The 16,516-nt window shown below is 53.0% G+C and overlaps 7 protein-coding genes across 7 annotated transcripts; all 7 read left to right on the plus strand.

Annotated features, from left to right (window-relative positions):
• Nucleotides 1-34: 34 nt before the first annotated feature.
• VTP21DRAFT_3383 (uncharacterized protein) lies at nt 35-898 on the plus strand (the record flags this gene model as incomplete). Its single annotated transcript, XM_069393680.1, has 3 exons — nt 35-148; nt 218-444; nt 517-898. The coding sequence occupies 3 exons, from the start codon at nt 35-37 to the stop codon at nt 896-898; spliced, it is 723 nt and encodes a 240-aa protein (XP_069249387.1).
• Nucleotides 899-1,730: 832 nt separating this feature from the next.
• VTP21DRAFT_3384 (40S ribosomal protein eS7) lies at nt 1,731-2,502 on the plus strand (the record flags this gene model as incomplete). Its single annotated transcript, XM_069393681.1, has 3 exons — nt 1,731-1,868; nt 1,989-2,299; nt 2,376-2,502. The coding sequence occupies 3 exons, from the start codon at nt 1,731-1,733 to the stop codon at nt 2,500-2,502; spliced, it is 576 nt and encodes a 191-aa protein (XP_069249388.1).
• A 336-nt stretch (nt 2,503-2,838) lies between these two features.
• Nucleotides 2,839-3,539, plus strand: VTP21DRAFT_3385 (uncharacterized protein; the record flags this gene model as incomplete). Its single annotated transcript, XM_069393682.1, has 3 exons — nt 2,839-2,914; nt 2,989-3,320; nt 3,405-3,539. 3 exons carry the CDS (start codon nt 2,839-2,841, stop codon nt 3,537-3,539), a joined length of 543 nt encoding a protein of 180 aa, XP_069249389.1.
• A 936-nt stretch (nt 3,540-4,475) lies between these two features.
• VTP21DRAFT_3386 (uncharacterized protein) lies at nt 4,476-6,154 on the plus strand (the record flags this gene model as incomplete). The annotated part of the gene is made up of 6 exons (XM_069393683.1): nt 4,476-4,712; nt 4,779-4,817; nt 4,894-5,068; nt 5,139-5,215; nt 5,283-5,784; nt 5,844-6,154. 6 exons carry the CDS (start codon nt 4,476-4,478, stop codon nt 6,152-6,154), a joined length of 1,341 nt encoding a protein of 446 aa, XP_069249390.1.
• A 317-nt stretch (nt 6,155-6,471) lies between these two features.
• Nucleotides 6,472-7,207, plus strand: VTP21DRAFT_3387 (uncharacterized protein; the record flags this gene model as incomplete). Its single annotated transcript, XM_069393684.1, has 2 exons — nt 6,472-6,770; nt 6,832-7,207. 2 exons carry the CDS (start codon nt 6,472-6,474, stop codon nt 7,205-7,207), a joined length of 675 nt encoding a protein of 224 aa, XP_069249391.1.
• A 304-nt stretch (nt 7,208-7,511) lies between these two features.
• On the plus strand, nt 7,512-9,517 carry VTP21DRAFT_3388 (uncharacterized protein; the record flags this gene model as incomplete). Its single annotated transcript, XM_069393685.1, has 7 exons — nt 7,512-7,576; nt 7,657-7,724; nt 7,795-7,864; nt 7,930-8,078; nt 8,158-8,242; nt 8,309-8,467; nt 8,536-9,517. 7 exons carry the CDS (start codon nt 7,512-7,514, stop codon nt 9,515-9,517), a joined length of 1,578 nt encoding a protein of 525 aa, XP_069249392.1.
• A 385-nt stretch (nt 9,518-9,902) lies between these two features.
• On the plus strand, nt 9,903-16,461 carry VTP21DRAFT_3389 (uncharacterized protein; the record flags this gene model as incomplete). The annotated part of the gene is made up of 10 exons (XM_069393686.1): nt 9,903-10,120; nt 10,184-10,330; nt 10,393-10,614; nt 10,681-11,380; nt 11,461-11,751; nt 11,834-12,149; nt 12,220-13,461; nt 13,531-13,695; nt 13,782-14,046; nt 14,112-16,461. The coding sequence occupies 10 exons, from the start codon at nt 9,903-9,905 to the stop codon at nt 16,459-16,461; spliced, it is 5,916 nt and encodes a 1,971-aa protein (XP_069249393.1).
• Nucleotides 16,462-16,516: the final 55 nt, after the last annotated feature.

Below are 16,516 nucleotides of genomic sequence, written 5' to 3' on the forward strand. Positions count from 1 at the left end.
GTGACCCTATTTATCCATACGCACCTCCTTCAGTATGATTAATTCGTCGAATTACAATTGCATAGCCACATTCCCGCTAATGATGCAAGGGTTGCGGAGGCCTTACTTCTACATTCAAGATTATGAGACGTATGGCCTTGAAGACAAGGTAAGTGCTTTCGAGTGCCTAACATGGCATGGCCGGCTTTGACGCGTGATTGCCACGTTTTCTTAATAGTACCCGAAAGCAATCTTTGAATCCCGAAAGATCGATCTGCACGTCTTTTGCGCCAAACATTTTCCATCGTTTAACCTTGACTACATTGTAATGGCATGTGGCATGCTCGCCACCATTGTGCTAGCTCTCTTCGCTTTGTATGATAGTACAAGTCATATGCTCCGCTTCTTCATATTCATCCCTCCGATTCTCCTCTTCTTCTTTTTCTACATGCGGCGCTCGAGAATGTAATTCTTGATCCTGTTGTTTTAGTTACTCAGAAAAATAGCGACTAACGGCCAGTGTTTTGCTTATTTTAGGTATGACAAGTTGCGGCTCTTTGAGACTAAGCTTAATTCGCTCCTTTACACTTTTACCCAATGCGATGTCTCTGCGCATTCCATAGCATGGCTTCCCCGCCGGCTTCCAAGCGCTATGCCCATCATGTTCACCTCCATTTCTCGCTATGCCATTGATCTTGCTGTAGTCGAGCCCGAGGATTACATCGAGGAGTTGCCGGCCTACTCTGCCGTGGGGACGTCGGTGAATCCGATTGCTCCTCCTACTTATGCATTTTTAGGACCCCAACCTCCTCCTCCTCCTCCTCCTCCTCCAAACGCTCTGCCCGGAGACCCGCAACCACCCCCTTATGAGATGGAAACCCAAGGCGTCGCAAGGCCAAACCACGTGTATATTAGGTGAACTTGTCGAGCTGCTTGAGGCTACTCCCTGTTTCCCAACTTAATTCTAATCCTCCTGCTTATATTGTTATTCTCTTCTTTGTGGAGAGATTTTCAGCTCATCTCATGCCTTTTGATATATTCATATTTTTTTTCTGCTTGGAGCGTTTCTGCGTACTTGAAGGTGATAGATATCAACACCGTTGATGATACCTTCTTGCTTATTTGCTCTCTTTCCATTCTTTTCACCTGATTCAAAGCTAATCGCTTGGATGCTTTTTTTTCTATTTTTATGCTCACGCTTGACTTTTGTAAAATTGTATATAGTCGAAGTTGTTTCTATTGAATAAAGCTATTCTATCTCTATTTTCAAAATTTCTTTCTTATTCATCCCAATGTGACTGCTTTAGGTTTCCTAGGTTAGCTATTCAGGGTCAAAAATGGTCTTCGTACTAATCCATTAATCCTTCTCTTTCCCCCTGCCCGCGTTGGAAGTTCCTAGAGGCAACGGCTAGACTCTAATGTAAGTAATCTCGGCTTTCCAACGGGGGTGAGATGGATGGATGGATAGAGTGGTATCGAGTCAATTCAGCCAATGGGTTAGTGATGAGACGAGAGGAATGGACCGTTGTAAAGAATGCCAAAAAAATAGAAAAGGAATGGAAGAGATGAGAGAAATACGGAGAAAACACTGGTTTGGGAGATAAAAAAGAGGGCCCTGATGAGGATCGCGATTTGCGATGGGGCCATCCATTGGAGAAGATCTCGGGACACCATGCCATCCACTCTCACCCTCCTCCAATCTGATCTCTTTATTAATGATTCTGGATTGAATTTATTGTTAGATCGTGAAAATGGCTTCAACAAAAATTGCAAAGCCCGCCGCCGACGAGATCGAATTGACTGTTGCCCAGGCTCTCTATGACCTTGAGCAGAACGTCGCGGAGCTCAAAGCTGACTTGAGGCCCCTCCAGATCTCTGCTGCTAAGGAGGTGAGCATTCCATTTTATAATTTTCTAGTGCAAATACTGCATCATCAAGCTACCTCTTCGCTTGGCAGCTTGCTTTACTTTGTGTGGTGATCGAGATCTAACCCCTTTTTTATATCCCAGATCGAGATCGGTGGAGGTCGCAAGGCCATCGTCATCTTCGTGCCGGTTCCCCTGCTCAAGCAGTTCCACAAGATCCAGCAGCGCCTCACCCGTGAGTTGGAGAAGAAGTTCTCTGACCGCCACGTTGTGTTCATTGCTCAGCGCAGCATTAAGCCCAAGCAGTCGCGTCACTCGCGCGAGAAGCAAAAGCGCCCGCGCTCGCGCACCCTCACTGCCGTGCACGACAACATCCTTGAGGACTTGGTGTACCCCACCGAGATTGTTGGCAAGCGGACAAGGGTGAAGGTGGATGGATCCAAGATCATCAAAGTGTAATTATCCTACGCTTCCTCCGATGGAGAGCCATATTTCATATTCTAACGGTATGACTTTTATTTTTGGGTACAGTTTCCTCGACCAGAAGGATGCCACTTCCCTCGAGTACAAGCTTGACACCTTCTCCAACGTGTACAAGAAGCTCACCGGCAAGGACGTCGTCTTCGAGTTCCCCGCCACCCCCGAGCTGGCTCTGTAGATCCGGTCCTTTTTATCTAACGTCACAATAAAATACACTATTTGTTTTCTACTCCTCTGTCTCTATTTCGGAACACTGGATGGTTCCTCCCCAAAAACCGCGAGCTTTATTTTAAGTCTATTTAATATGCATAAAAGAAAATTAGATTCACCCTGAACTGTTCCAAAAGGTTGTCCAAGCCACATAAATTTAAAAATTGCCAAGAATCTGAAGTAGCTATTGAATTGCTGCCCAACTTTGATCGACACTGAGTGGGGGGGTAGATGAGCCCCCAATAAATAGAAAGGACACCGGAGATCTCCATACGTCTTCATTAGAAATACATAGTTTAGCATCATGGTCGATGAATTACCGGATTATTATGGTATTCTGGGTGTCCCTGAGGATGCCACATTAGATCAGATCCGAGAAGGTACCATCATGAATGCGTTACATCTCTCATTTCTTTTCCCCAATATCCTCATCTTGTTCATGTATCACCGTTAGCGTACAAGAGGAAGGCGCTTCAATGCCACCCCGATCGGCATCCTACCATGAGCCAAGAGGAGGCCACCGCTGAGTTCCAGCGACTCGCCGATGCCTACTTTGTTCTGAGCGATGCCGCCCGACGCCGTGACTATGACAGGCGATTCAGGAGGGGCCGCCGATCGCAGAATGGGTGGCTCTCGCGGTCAGCCGATCCGGATCGGGTGTTTGTGGATGCTTTTCAGGATCTTCTAGGGGAGGAGCGAAGCGGCCGCTGGTTCTGGACCCCCGTGGGCGCCATATCGGGAGCTGCCATCGGCTTCATTGTTGGGAATGTACCTGGTGCCATTATCGTATGTGATTTCAAGATTTTGATTATTTTCAAGTGGTGACCCATTGACAATCGAGCGCTTCATGCTTAACCCTTTTTAATCTAGGGCGGCTACGGTGGCAGTAAACTTGGCGCAGTACGCGATAATAAAGGCATGAGTGTGTACGAAGCGTTTCAGCAATTGACGCGTGAGCAGAAATCGGCGCTTCTCGCAGCGCTTGCGGCCAAAATACTGCAATAAATTAGGCTGGCCTGTTCCCTCCTTCCTATTTCCCTAGCTAAATTGAGACTCTGAAACTATGAAATTTAATTTTCCAGATTTCATTATTCGGATTTATTTTTCCAAAATTAAGACACTTTCCCCTTCCCCCCTCTCCCCCCCTCCTCCTCTCCTATGAGCTATGCTCTTCACCGGATTTTGCTCCAAATGATTTGTTAGTAGGCATCCTTACCGCTTTTTTGTCACCGAGTTTGTTTTCGAGCCGTTTATTTTCCACACAATATATTTGAGTTTTCATATAAGACCTCTCATCCCCCAAGAAGAGCGTATTTGGGAATACGAGAATCCTATTTTATAGAAGCTTACGGTAGCGGTATCTCGAGCCTCGGAGTGCTGATCCATATATGTAAGGCAAGACGGAGTTGACGAGAGTTGTGTTCGGGCGTGTCGACATTGGCAGTGCACTTGTATCTTTGGGATTTCTCATGTGAAGTATCCCCGTAAAGGAAGGAGGATATGTGATGACAAAGAGAATTCCTCCTCCCCTAAATTGTATCACTTTACCGACCCATCGGAAAAGGAATTAGGCCGGAGAGAAATCCCCTGTTGGCTCTAGCTCCTGTGCACAGACGGGCCAGGCTGTGGCAGCCAGGGGAGATCGTGCGGCCCGCCCCATTGGTGAGATTCGATAATTTGCTACAAGGGTTCACACTGCCTTGGAGGCTCAATTCATAGAAGCTTTTCCCGATCCTGCTGCTACAATAAAGGCGGAGATGAAACAACTTTGTTTTCTCTAGTCAGCAGAATTAACGGCTCTCTTATTAGAGGTCCACGGAGAGCTTGGTTGCCTTCATTCTTACCTTCTTCTTCCCGCTTTACCCCGCATCGAATACCAGCATCTCCCCCATCTCGCCTCCATCACACTCCACTCATTCTCCAAGAAGAAGAAGTAGAAGGATGACGGTCTACCGCACCTATCCGATACGGTTTTTCGGCCTTATCATCATAGCTTTGCTGAACATCAGCAATTCATTTAACTGGCTAACGTTTGCATCCGTGGCGGTGCAATCCCAGGATTACTATCGCATCGAACCCACGCAGCTGAATTTCTTCTCCTTCACATTCCTGTTTGTCTTTATCGTGCTTAGCTGGCCCACGGCATGGATGCTCCGACGATTCAGCCTAAAACTTGGAGTGAGCGGCGAATTCTATTGGCCCGATGTCTTATCGAATACTAATGAAGCAATTTTAATCATTTAGCTCACCTTGGCGGCCACACTGAATGCTCTTGGCGCATGGGTAAACATCCCACTCATCTTCCAAGTATTCTCTACACTCCATCTAACCCATCCATGGCTTTTCTTCCTAACCAAAGGTACGATATTTTGGCACCTTTGCTCCCAATCCCGCCACCGCCTTTGCGATAGCCATGCTAGGCCAGGTTATCTCTGCGAGCGCACAACCCACCCTGCTCTCGGTTCCGACTCAATATGCTGCCACGTGGTTCAGCCAGGAGGGTCGTGCAACGGCGACCATGGTTGGTTCGGTTGGTGGGTATCCCCTATATAGGCATTAGGTGAGCCAAGGCAGATATTGACTAGCGGCTCTCCTTTATTGTAGCCAACCCACTGGGCGTCGCCGTGGCTTCTGCAGTTTTGCCGGAGATTGTTAAGAGTAAAGGCAGTGTGCCCCTTGGGGTAAGTCTATTCTAATGATAGCCTCATTTTATTCCAGTCATTTAAACTCTGTTCCCCACAACTTCAGCTATTAACCGCGGCCATCATTGCCACGGTGTTTGCTATTCCGACGCCCTTCATTCCCAACAAGCCCCCCACGCCTCCGTCGCCGTCCGCCTTCTATGAGCCTGAGCCCTACCTCCAAGGAGTGCAAAAGCTGGTTCGTAACATCAACTTCTGGGTGCTCTTTTTCGTTTTCGGTTCCTTTGTCGGTGCATTCTCAGCGTTCACCTCCCTGCTCTCCCTCATCGTTACCCCCTATAATTACACGGAGGCGGACGCGGGAGTGTTCAGCATCATCCTGGTTGTGTGTGGTCTCGTGGGGGCCATTTCGATGGCCATCGTGTCCGATAGGACTAAGAGACACTCCCTCATTATTAAGACAATGACGCCGAGTGCGGGTGTGCTCCTGATAGGGCTCATTTTTGCGGTGCGAGAGGACGATTTTATTGGCATCGCCGTGGTGTGCGCGCTGCTGGGATTCGTCATGTTCAGCTGTTTGCCTGTGGGCTTGGAGCTAGGAGTTGAATGTAAGGATGGCGACCGCTTCATCTCCATCCCATTTTGCTAATTTCATTTCTTTGCTCAGGCACGTACCCCATTGCCGAGGCAACCTCCTCCGCGGCCCTCTGGATGGGTTCCCAGATCTTCTCTATCATATTCCTCTTTGCCATGGATGCCCTGCGCGATTCTACCGGCGTCCCGAAGAACAACATGCGCCGGTCATTAATATTTGTTGCGGCGATTGGAATGGTGGCTGGGCTGTCATCCCTGCTGTACCGAGGAAGGAACAACCGAATCGAGAGTGAGAGAAACATGGACAGTAGCCCGTCGTCCACGCGGCCGCAGGGACCCGGATGGGTTGAGCTGGAGGACAATAGAGCGATGTCGCCGCGATGAGGAGTGTTCTGTTAATAGTTTGCTGGCCAATGGAGGCCGCTCCCTTGGCTTTATTTATAGCCTCGCCCTCTAACTTCGTTGTTTTCATTTCCTCTCTCTCTATAGAGCTTGTGTTTGCTTCTGTTCTTGTTTTTCCCTGTTTTACCATATTCTGATAACCCCCTCCCCCCCCCAAACCTGGCCTTCTTTTTTTGTACTTCTCTAATTCCCCATCTCTCTAGCATTGTTTGTTTTTCTGGTTGCTCGATGTCATACATTAAGAAGTCTGAAACAGCGCACCCTAATTTGCTTCTCTTGAGAACATTGCCAAACGCTCCATGCGCATCTGCATTTTGCGCTCCAGCCGCTACAATCCAGGAATTTTCCTCGCCTCAGAGGAGTCTGAAATCGGCGCCCAAGAAGGAAAAAGTTCATTTCTTTTTCTGATTCGCGGTCGCACCAACACTAATTCTAACCCCATGCTCATGGAGCAATTCCGGCCCACCGCTTCATTTCACTTACGGTGTCCATATTTTTTGCTGCCAGCGATGCACGGGCCCATCCCAATCAGCCGCGGTGCCGGCCTGCAGGCATGGGCCGCCTCCAAGCCCAAGCGGGGACTGCTTTGCATCGAGGGGTTGTAGTCCCGCCCTTCCCTTTTCGCGGCAACGTGCATCGACTTGCATCGCCCCGCGCAGGCCATGGCGGGCGAGTTATGGGCAGCCGCAAAGGGCACTGGCGCACGCCTGCAGGGAAACCAGGGCCGGGCAGGAGTGCAGCATAGCGGGCTCCGAGTTTGGCTGGAGCCCCATCCCGGCTGAGCGCATTTCTCGACTCTGGCTACACAAGCAAGCTCCCCCGTTCATTACCAGGAATTTTGCGGGCACCGCCGCCAGAGCGTTTATCCCCCCCAGCCCGACGTCAGCGGGCCAAGGCGGACGGGCGCCAATGCCGCGGCAGGAGAGCCTGCTTGGGCAGGGCCGGCTTCGTTGTGAGGGCCGAGGCGGCTGCGGCCGAGGGCAGCTCGGCAGACGCTTGACGGCTGCCGGGAAAACAGCCAGGCGCATTGTTTAGGCAGAGGTGGTGCAGACACGGGCATTGGGGGGCCACCAATGCCCTAAATGATTGCCAAAAATGAGGCAGGAGTTTGTGGCCGGAGATTTGATTGCTTTTCATGGTACGAGCCTTCCATAACCTCTCGGCTCCTGCGCAAAACTCTAATCGGCAGATTGTTCACGTTCCTTAGTGTGCCGCCAGCCTGGACCCAAAGAAGCAGTGCCTTTTTGGTTTAAAAGGGGGGCATCGCCTGCCCCGCGTTGCCGTCTCACTTTCCCCCCCTCGCCACCTGCACTTTTCCTCCCCCGAATGCGCCGCGGCCATGGCTAAGTCCTCCTCCTACAACTACATCGATTCGCTGCGCTCCCCGTGGCTCAGGCTCGAAGCGTAAGTCTTGCCTCTCCATTCTCCCCATCCCAATGCCCTCATGCCGTGTGCTCTCCCCCCCCCCCCATGCAATGCATTAGCCCCCGCTTTGACATTGTAATACGCCAGCAGCCGCGCCAGGCAAGGGTGCGGACGCCAAGAGAGAGAGGTGAGCAGTGTTCCCATGCTGAGCATGAGGGAGGGAGTCACTAACATGGGCAGACATTGCGTTGCCATAGATCGCCGCCCGATAGAGCCTCCGCCTATACTGCAGCTGAAATTTGACGAGAGCTCCACGGAGGAGACGCAGTAAGTTGCTCCTGGGCCTTTGTCTTCTGTCATTGCATGTTCTGATGCCGGGCGTCCTTGTGTAGACACTGTCTGCAGAATCCTCACTTCTTCGTGCTCACTGCCCTTGTGCCCGCCGACGACAGATACGCAGGCCGCGCGTTTTTCCCTCGCCAGCAGTTAAAGGGGAGCGTTGTCTCCACACTTCATAAGCTGAAAGACATCGGCAATGCTGGTAGGTGGAGTGCTGATCCTCGCCCTCTCTCCCTCAGCTTCACTAACCATCTCCATTGGCGTGCTGTTTTTGTTTGAAGATGGAGGCTTTTTCGTGTTTCCTGATCTTACCATTAGCTTGGAGGGCAAGTACCGGCTGAAGTTTAACCTTTATTGCGTGACAAGGTTTGCTATCAGGAATCGGGCATCTTTTGCCGCCCTAAGTCAGCTCATCTCTCTTATTTGGTCTAGCAACGAGGCGGTTTACCTGAAGACCGTTCACTCTGATCCGTTCATCGTGTACAACTCGAAGGAGTACCCGGGAATGTGTGAGCCGACCTTCCTGACTCGCGCTTTCTCCGACCAGGGTCTGAAGCTCAGGATCAGAAAGGAGCACCGGATAAGGGCTGCGTAAGTGTCTTGCCTCTCCCCTCATTTCTGATTGCCCTCTTTTAACGCGCGGCCGATGCATTCTCTAGGAAACGGGCCAGCATTAGCTTGGAGGAGACCGCGGAGGATCCCGAACGCGGTCCGGCTCAGGGCACAAAACGCAAATTCAGCTCCGAGATGGATATCATTATGGAGCACACGGAGAAGAGAGGCCATGCTCAGCCGTCAATGTGTGCGCCAATGTCGCCGCAGCACGCCCTCAAATACCGCTACAATACCGGGTTCAAGGCTTGGAGGGAAGAGTACCCTTCTCCTCACACTCCCGAGCCCTACTCTAGTTTACACGCACCTGTGGCTGACGCGCCGGCTGCTCAGCGCAGGCAATCTGCAAGCACACCCGGGTCTCTAACGCATTCCCCGGCCCCTCGTTCGCCCCTTTTCTACAGCTCGCCCCCTTCGAAAATGACGCACGCAAATGGCACCCACGTATTTAATCGTCGCTGCAACTCGGGAGAACTCGCGTCCATCCCGCGGCATCCCTCGATTTCTTGCGGCCAAGAGCCTCACCCCTCATGCCACCCTCTGCAGCACAGCGCAGTGGGGTGTAGCTATTCCCAACCGCCTTTGACGGCCCCCCTTCTCTCTCGAAGAGAAAGCTACTCTTGCGGGCATTTACAAGCCGGCATAGGAGGTTCGTATGATAGAAGTCCGGGGGGAGCCGACTCGGCTGCGGCGGCCTCTCGGGGCATCCGACGCTCCAGCTCGATGGATCCCCCGGCAGCCAGCCACTCGCATCCCCTCTCACTCGTTCACCCGCCGGACCGCTCCTCAAGGCATAGCATTACTCTCCCGCCGCTCCAATTTCCACAGCCCTCCTTTGTGAATACCAAATCGCACCTGGTGCTTCCGCCGCCCTCCCTGCTCTTCCCCCCCACTCCCATTCACGATAAAGCAATGCATAGATATCCCCCGCTGGCCCCGTTTCCCGCCTCCTCGTCCCCTTCGTCCTCGCCTGCATTTGGCGTCGAGGGCGAGCGGGAGGCGCTTTGGGGCGAGCCATTTTCACGCTGATTGTTGTATATTTTTCTATCTCATAATTCCCCGTGTGTAATCAATATGAAGTTGAAATTTGCAGTGGCCGAGATCGAATCCAGTGAGGGGCTTGAAGGAAGATGAATAACGTCGGGTTTTGAAAAATAAAATAATCGCGACAAACTCTGAACGTCATCTTGCTCTACCTTCCCGTTTGAAGGCCTTTATTTTACAATAGAAGAGCGGGAAGTTGGTGATAGATTACGAGATCAACATCGAGGATTATTTTCAGAGAAGACCTATAGAGTATCATAGTCAAGCCCTTCTCATCTGAGATCCTCGACCCCCCGCTTCCCCCATTAATTTTCCCTTTTTTCTCTCCCCCTCCCCCCTTCCTCATATCCTCTTCTCTGTTCTCTATTTTATGGAATCTCATTCGCACCCTACATCCAATCACAAGCAAGCAAACATCGACCTCAATACCAACCGAACCCCCGCTACTAAATCCACCCGGTCCTCACAAGAGCATCCCGACACTTCCAACTCATCTCACCTAGAAGCATCGCCCCCGGTTGGCGTCTGCACCCGTACTTCTGCAAGGTTACGCAAATCTTCGTCCATCTCCACTGCCTACAGTCCCAGGTGGGTTAACGGTGCCTTTGGGAAGGCGGGGAAATCAACCGCTAATCATGTTGAATCATGTAGATTAAGGACTAGATTAAGTGAATCAACAAGCAACAGCAGCACCACCAGCAGCAGCAGCAACAGTAATATTATCCACGGTAATAGTGGTCCATCTGCGAAGCGAAAGCAACCTTCCGGTGAAGATAATCGGTCTCGTCCAGACAAAAGGTACCGACAGGCTGACGAGAATGCGTCCATCGATCCATTACTAACCCATTTGCTCCATCAAGATCTCGAACCTTTAGTGACCTAATCACGGCACCGATCTCCACAGGCGATCCCGCGAAACGCAACACCAAGAGACAGCGCCGCGCGAAACTTAAACGAGAGCGGAAATACGGAATGGGTGGGTCGGCAGATCCGAACCGGGCTGGCAAATCGCGATTTTCTACATCATCAGAAAAGAAGAAGAAAGGGGCGACAAGCGAAAAGAAGTCCTCGAAAAAAGAAAGGTACTGTATGCAGCCCGCGGTGGTTTGTTTTGCTCCGTTCTCTAACCCCATCTTGCTGTCGGGTAGTAGCAATAAGGGCGCCCAGAGTAAACGGAAATCATCCCTTCATGGCTCGCGCAAATTCAACGAAGATACCTATCCCTTGGATGAATATGGCAACGAGCATATGATGTTCGATGATGAGGAGCGATTCAGCGACTTGGAGGCGCGAGACGGAGAAGATTTTGACGATGACGAGGGTGAAATCGACTACGGAGAGGAGGGCGATGAAGGAGATGAGAGGATGGATTTGGGAGAAGATGCTGAGCACGACGATGAGGAGCTGGACGAGGAGGTCGAGGACCATCCTGTCGGAGCAAGCCGCCGACTTTTTGGTGTCACTGGATCCCGAGCCTACGGGGTGTCTGGAATGGACTTGCGGCTGAAGTCCATCCTCACCAATCTGCGGACCAACGACCCAACCATGCAGCTCATCTCCCTCCAGGAGCTGGCTGAACTTCTCTCCGTTTCGACGGAAGACAACCTCGCCGGCTACTTCAGCGTGGATATCTTCGTGCGAGAGTTGGTCCGCTTGATGCGTGGCCCAGAGAGTGAGTTCGAAGTCGAGAATCCCGAGATGATGCTGCTGGCGTGCAGGTGTCTTACCAACCTGATGGAGGCCATGCCGACCACGGTGGGCGCCGTGGTCTACGGCGGCACGGTTCCGGTATTGTGCCAAAAGTTACTGGAGATCCAGTACATTGATTTAGCCGAGCAAGCACTTAGTGTAAGTGGTGGCTCCTCTCTTCTACGCCTCGCTCTTAGCAAGGTTGCACGGGCTAATCCTCTTCTCTGCTTGGATGTTAGACATTGGAAAGAATCTCCATCGAATATCCCAATTCCGTGATTCGAGAGGGCGGCCTTCGCGCTGTGCTGACTTATTTGGACTTTTTCAGTACCCATGTACAGCGCACGGCGGTGACCACAGCTGCCAACGCATGCCGCAATGTGCCTGAAGAATGCCTGTCGATGGTGCAGGAGGTCATTCCAATCCTAGAGCAGATTATCGCTAGCCCCGACCAAAAAGTAGTTGAGCAGAGTTGTTTGTGCTATGTGCGACTGGCCGATAGCTTCAAGCATCAGACAAAGAGTTTGGAGGTAATGTCGATTTTTTTTTTTTACCAGTGGTTCTGAGATTATATATGCTCATGGAATATCATTTTTACTGTGGATTCTCTAGACGCTGATTTCTAAAAAAGTGCTCGAATCGGTGAAAAACCTCATCTTCCCCAACGCAAACAGCACCGTCGTTTCACCTCCCATCTATACGCAACTGCTGCGGTTCTTGAGCATTGTGGCTCAAGGATCTCCCAATCTCGCCTTCCAGCTCCTCGAAATGAGCATCGTGGATACGCTTTACCAAGTGTTGACGGGGCACCCTGTGCCGGACACAAAACTACCCGCCCTTGTACAAGCCAATATGGTGCACCGTCCCCGAGAACAAGTGTATGAGATGCTAGGGGTTATATGCGGTTTATTGCCACCGCTTCCCAAAGGTAGGTTTGCAACGGCTTCTCTGAATGGCACCGGCCTTGCTTATATGCTAACTGTTGCCCTGCTGCGTAGATGATATATTTGATCTCACACAGCCTAAAGTGGACAAAAATTCTGCTGAGGGGAGCACTTCTAGGAAGAGGGATAAAAAACACAAAGCTGAAGATGAGGAGGAAGAAGAAGAAGATGGCGAGGAAGATGAAGAGGAGGTGGAGCAAGATGAGGACGAGGCTGAAGAAGAAGGAGGAGAAGTTGAAGAGGAGCACGAGGATGAAGAAGAGGACGAGGAGGATGAGGGGCCGGAGAGACCAAGTAGAAGGCGCTCTTCACGCCAGACAGAATTGAAGAAAGAAAAAGAAGCGACGGCGGAGGCCGAGAAGAAGAAGGCAGAAAAGCGTATTGAGCTGCTGCGAACCCGTCCAGATGTGCTGAAGCGTTTCGGGCAGGTGCTCGTCCCGACCCTGATTGAGGTCTTCTCGGCCACCGTCAATCTTCCCGTCCGACAGCGTGTCATCACGGCCCTTCTCAAAATCGCGTACTATTCGGAGCCAGACATGCTTAAGGAGGTTCTGCAGGAGGTGCCCTTTGCAAGCTTCTTGGCCGGAGTCTTATCGCAGCGGCAGGAGCACCCATTGCTTCTCATAGTGGGGACGCTCCAGTTGACGGAGCTCCTCATGGGCAAGATGCCTGAGCTGTACGGGGACTATTTCAGGAGAGAGGGTGTCATGCACGAGATTGAGAGGCTGGCCAATGGAGAAATTGGCGACGGACTCCAAAAGGAGGAGGAGGACGACAAGGAGGAGGATTCAGGCGGCCCATTGTCGGCTCTTGCCAGTGGCTCGGAATCGAACACAGCCACTCGCCGGTTGAACGAGCTGATGTCCGACCTGCGCCGACTGAGGCAGCGAATTGAGACGTCGAGCGAGTCCACTTTGTTGGGAAGTCGCTCGGGAGAGAACGAGGGCCTCCATATCCTGGAGCGCCTCGGCATTGTGTTCCGGCCTAATGGCCACCAGAACACCCCCGAGATCTCGAAGTCGCAGCTTAAGGCCTGGATTCTGCACCGGACTCGTATCTTCCGAGACACTTACCTACACGCTTCATCTCAGGACTCTGCTGCCTCTGTGCTGCAGGTGCTACTGAAGCTCTCCAAACAACTCCTGCCCACAGCCTTGAACACGGCGGACCCATGTTCTGTGGAAGCATTGCGGCGCGTGGCCTCGTACTTCACGCAGGAGGGCGTTTCATCGTTCGAGCTGTTGAACTCGGGGCTCATGGATGCCTTGCTAGACTATTTGACAAAAGAGGGAGAAGGTAGGATGAGCACTAATAGAAGAGAGAGCCTAATTGGTCGAGCATCCTTTTCTCACCCTATTCTATTAGAACTTGCGCCTCTCAACGATCGCCTTCGCACCTTTGTACAGGTGTTCTTGATGGAGCCGGGCACCGCCCAATCACCCTTCGAGGTGCTATTGAAACGGTTGCAAGACTCTTTAAGCAGGTTAGAGACGTTCGAGGTGGTGACCGCCTATCAGTCCATCATGGATGGTAATCACGTCAAGCTTCTTTTGTTGGTCGAAACGCTAGTGTCTCACATTCTCCCCCCTCTTTGTCTCATTTTCTCACACGATTAGAAGCACGACGGAGTCCGGCTAGTATGCTCGCAAAGCAACTTAAACTGAAGCTGATTGCAGAAGATCCATCCGATATCCCCCGCCCCTACTCGAATCTGATCGTATCGGTGCATGCTGTGGCCACCTTTAAAGCTCTCTCCGATTACCTACGTCCACGGATCGCACTACCCCGATCCAACCCATTGGCCCCTATGCGGTTTAGAATCTTGCGATCGGCGGCTAGGGACACTTCGGACGAAGCGGCTGACGAAGGCTCCGCTGAAGGGTAAATTTCGCCCTATTTCATTCGATCCAAGACATGCTCTCTAATTTTAAGGTTTGTTCGCGTAGATCTTCACGAAATGCGGAGAAACAATCCCTCAAGCTAAGGACCAAAGACGAAGAGGAGGAGGAGGACGACGACGACGACGACGACGACGACGAAGACGAAGCCGACGAAGATGAGGAGGTGGAGGCCGTGGAAGAGGAGGTTACGTCGGACGAGGAGCACGAGGGGGATGAGATCATGACGGATATATTTGCCAATTCAAAGAGAAGTAGCCTTGTGCCCGAAGACGAGGATGAGCCTGGCGACGCAGACACGGGGGAGAAGAGCGTGGAGGATATCGACATCACCGACGACCTCCTCCCCTCCTCCTCGGCTACTGCCTCCGAGAAACAGCCTACGACCCCCACGAAACGCGTGACGCGCTCTACCCCAAAGTCCGCTCGGTCCGGCACTTCCGCTTCCGCCTCCACCCCCACCCCCACTCCCTCCTCCTCCAAACCCAAACCCTCCTATTCAGCTGCGCTCCAGAGCACCCCTCAGGACTGGCACCTTGCGTTCACCCTCGGCGACTTGCCTGTCGATATGCAGACCACCATTTATGGGGCTGTGCACCAGTATGAGAGCAGAATGGGGGCTGCGCCGACGAAAAACGTATGGTCGGTGATCTATCCCGTGAAATACAAACGGGTTCCCGGCCCACCGCCCTCCACCCCCTCGACGTTGTCGAGAGGCTCCTCCGAGATATGGGAGGGTGAAGGCGCCAATGCCTTCAACCGAAGTTTGCCGAGCTCACTGCCAGCCGAGGCCGAGCACAGTCGGGTGTTGAACCTGTTGCGGGTGTTGCACGGGTTGAAACGCCTTCCACTGGAGGAGTACTCCGATCGAGTCAACGGAAACGGGGATGGGGTCGAGGGCCAGAGGCAGTTGGCGGTTCGGGATGCGATCAATTTCGTCAACAAAAAACTCACCGCCAAGGTCAATCGCCAGCTCGAGGAGCCGCTCATCGTGGCAAGCTCGTGTCTTCCCCGATGGTGCTTCGACCTCGCTCGCTCATTCCCATTCCTGCTCCCCTTCGAGACCCGCTACGTCTTCCTCCAGAGCACCTCGTTCGGCTACTCGCGCTCCATTACCCGCTGGCAGACGCAGCACCAGCAGCAGCAACAGGGCGGTGCGGAGCGGAGGGATGATATGAACGTGTTCCTGGGAAGGGTGCAGCGGCAAAAGGTGCGTATTTCCCGTCACCGGATGCTGGAGTCCATGGTGCGGATCATGGAGCTCTATGGCCGCTCGTCGTCCTACTTGGAGGTGGAGTATTTTGAAGAGGTGGGGACGGGGCTGGGGCCCACGCTTGAGTTCTACGCCACGGTGTCCAAGGAGTTCTGCCAGCGCTCCGTCAAGATGTGGCGGGACAATGGGGCGGAGGGGCGGTATGTGGACACCCGCGGGGGCGTGTTCCCGATGCCGATGAACGAGGCCCAGGCGGCAAGCGAAAATGGAAAGCGGGTCCTGCAACTGTTCCGGGTGCTCGGGCAGTTCGTCGCCAAGGCGATGCTCGACTCGCGGATCATTGATATACCATTTAACCCCCTCTTTTTGCGCCTGGTGCTTGGGGAGGTGGAGGAGGGGGTGGAGAGCGGGGTGCGGACGGTGTCCCTGGTGGATCCGGCGCTCGGGAGTTCCCTGGCGGACCTGGAGGCTGCGGTCCGAGAGAAAAAGGAGGTGTATGCGAACAAGGAGCTGAGCGCGGTCCAGAAGCAGCAGGCGCTCAAGGCCATTCGCGTGCGGGGCGCGTCGGTGGAGGAGCTGGGCCTCGACTTCACGCTGCCCGGCTTCCCGGAGATCGAGCTGAAGCCGTCGGGGGCTGACATCGAGGTGACCATCCACAACGTCGACGAGTATGTGCGCGCGGTGTCGGACATGACCGTCCACAGCGGGGTTGCGCGCCAGGTGGAGGCGTTCCGCGACGGGTTCAGCACCGTGTTCCCCGTCCAGGACCTCCGCGTTTTCACGGCCGAGGAGCTGGTGGCGCTGTTTGGGAATGCCCGGGAGGACTGGTCCGTGGAGACCGTGATGGACTCGATCAAGGCCGACCACGGCTACGGCATGGACAGCCCCTCCGTGCAGCGCCTGGTGGAGATCATGAGCGAGCTGACCCTGGCGGAGCGGCGGGAATTCCTGCAGTTCGTCACCGGCAGCCCGAAGCTCCCCATCGGCGGCTTCAAGCAGCTCACCCCGCAGTTCACGGTGGTGCGGCGGCCCCACGAGCCCCCGCTCACCCCCGACGACTACCTGCCCTCGGTGATGACTTGCGTCAACTACCTCAAGCTCCCCAACTACTCTGCGAAGGAGATCATGCGCGAGAAGCTGTTCGTTGCGATGAGAGAGGGCAGAGATGGATTCCATTTGTCTTGATATACTACTGCTAGATAGATAGGGTGGGTGGGTGTGTAGGCGTGGGTCCATAGAC

This window comes from Calcarisporiella thermophila (genome assembly GCF_041956535.1).
Source record: "Calcarisporiella thermophila strain CBS 279.70 unplaced genomic scaffold VTP21scaffold_17, whole genome shotgun sequence".
NCBI lineage: Eukaryota > Fungi > Calcarisporiellomycota > Calcarisporiellomycetes > Calcarisporiellales > Calcarisporiellaceae > Calcarisporiella > Calcarisporiella thermophila.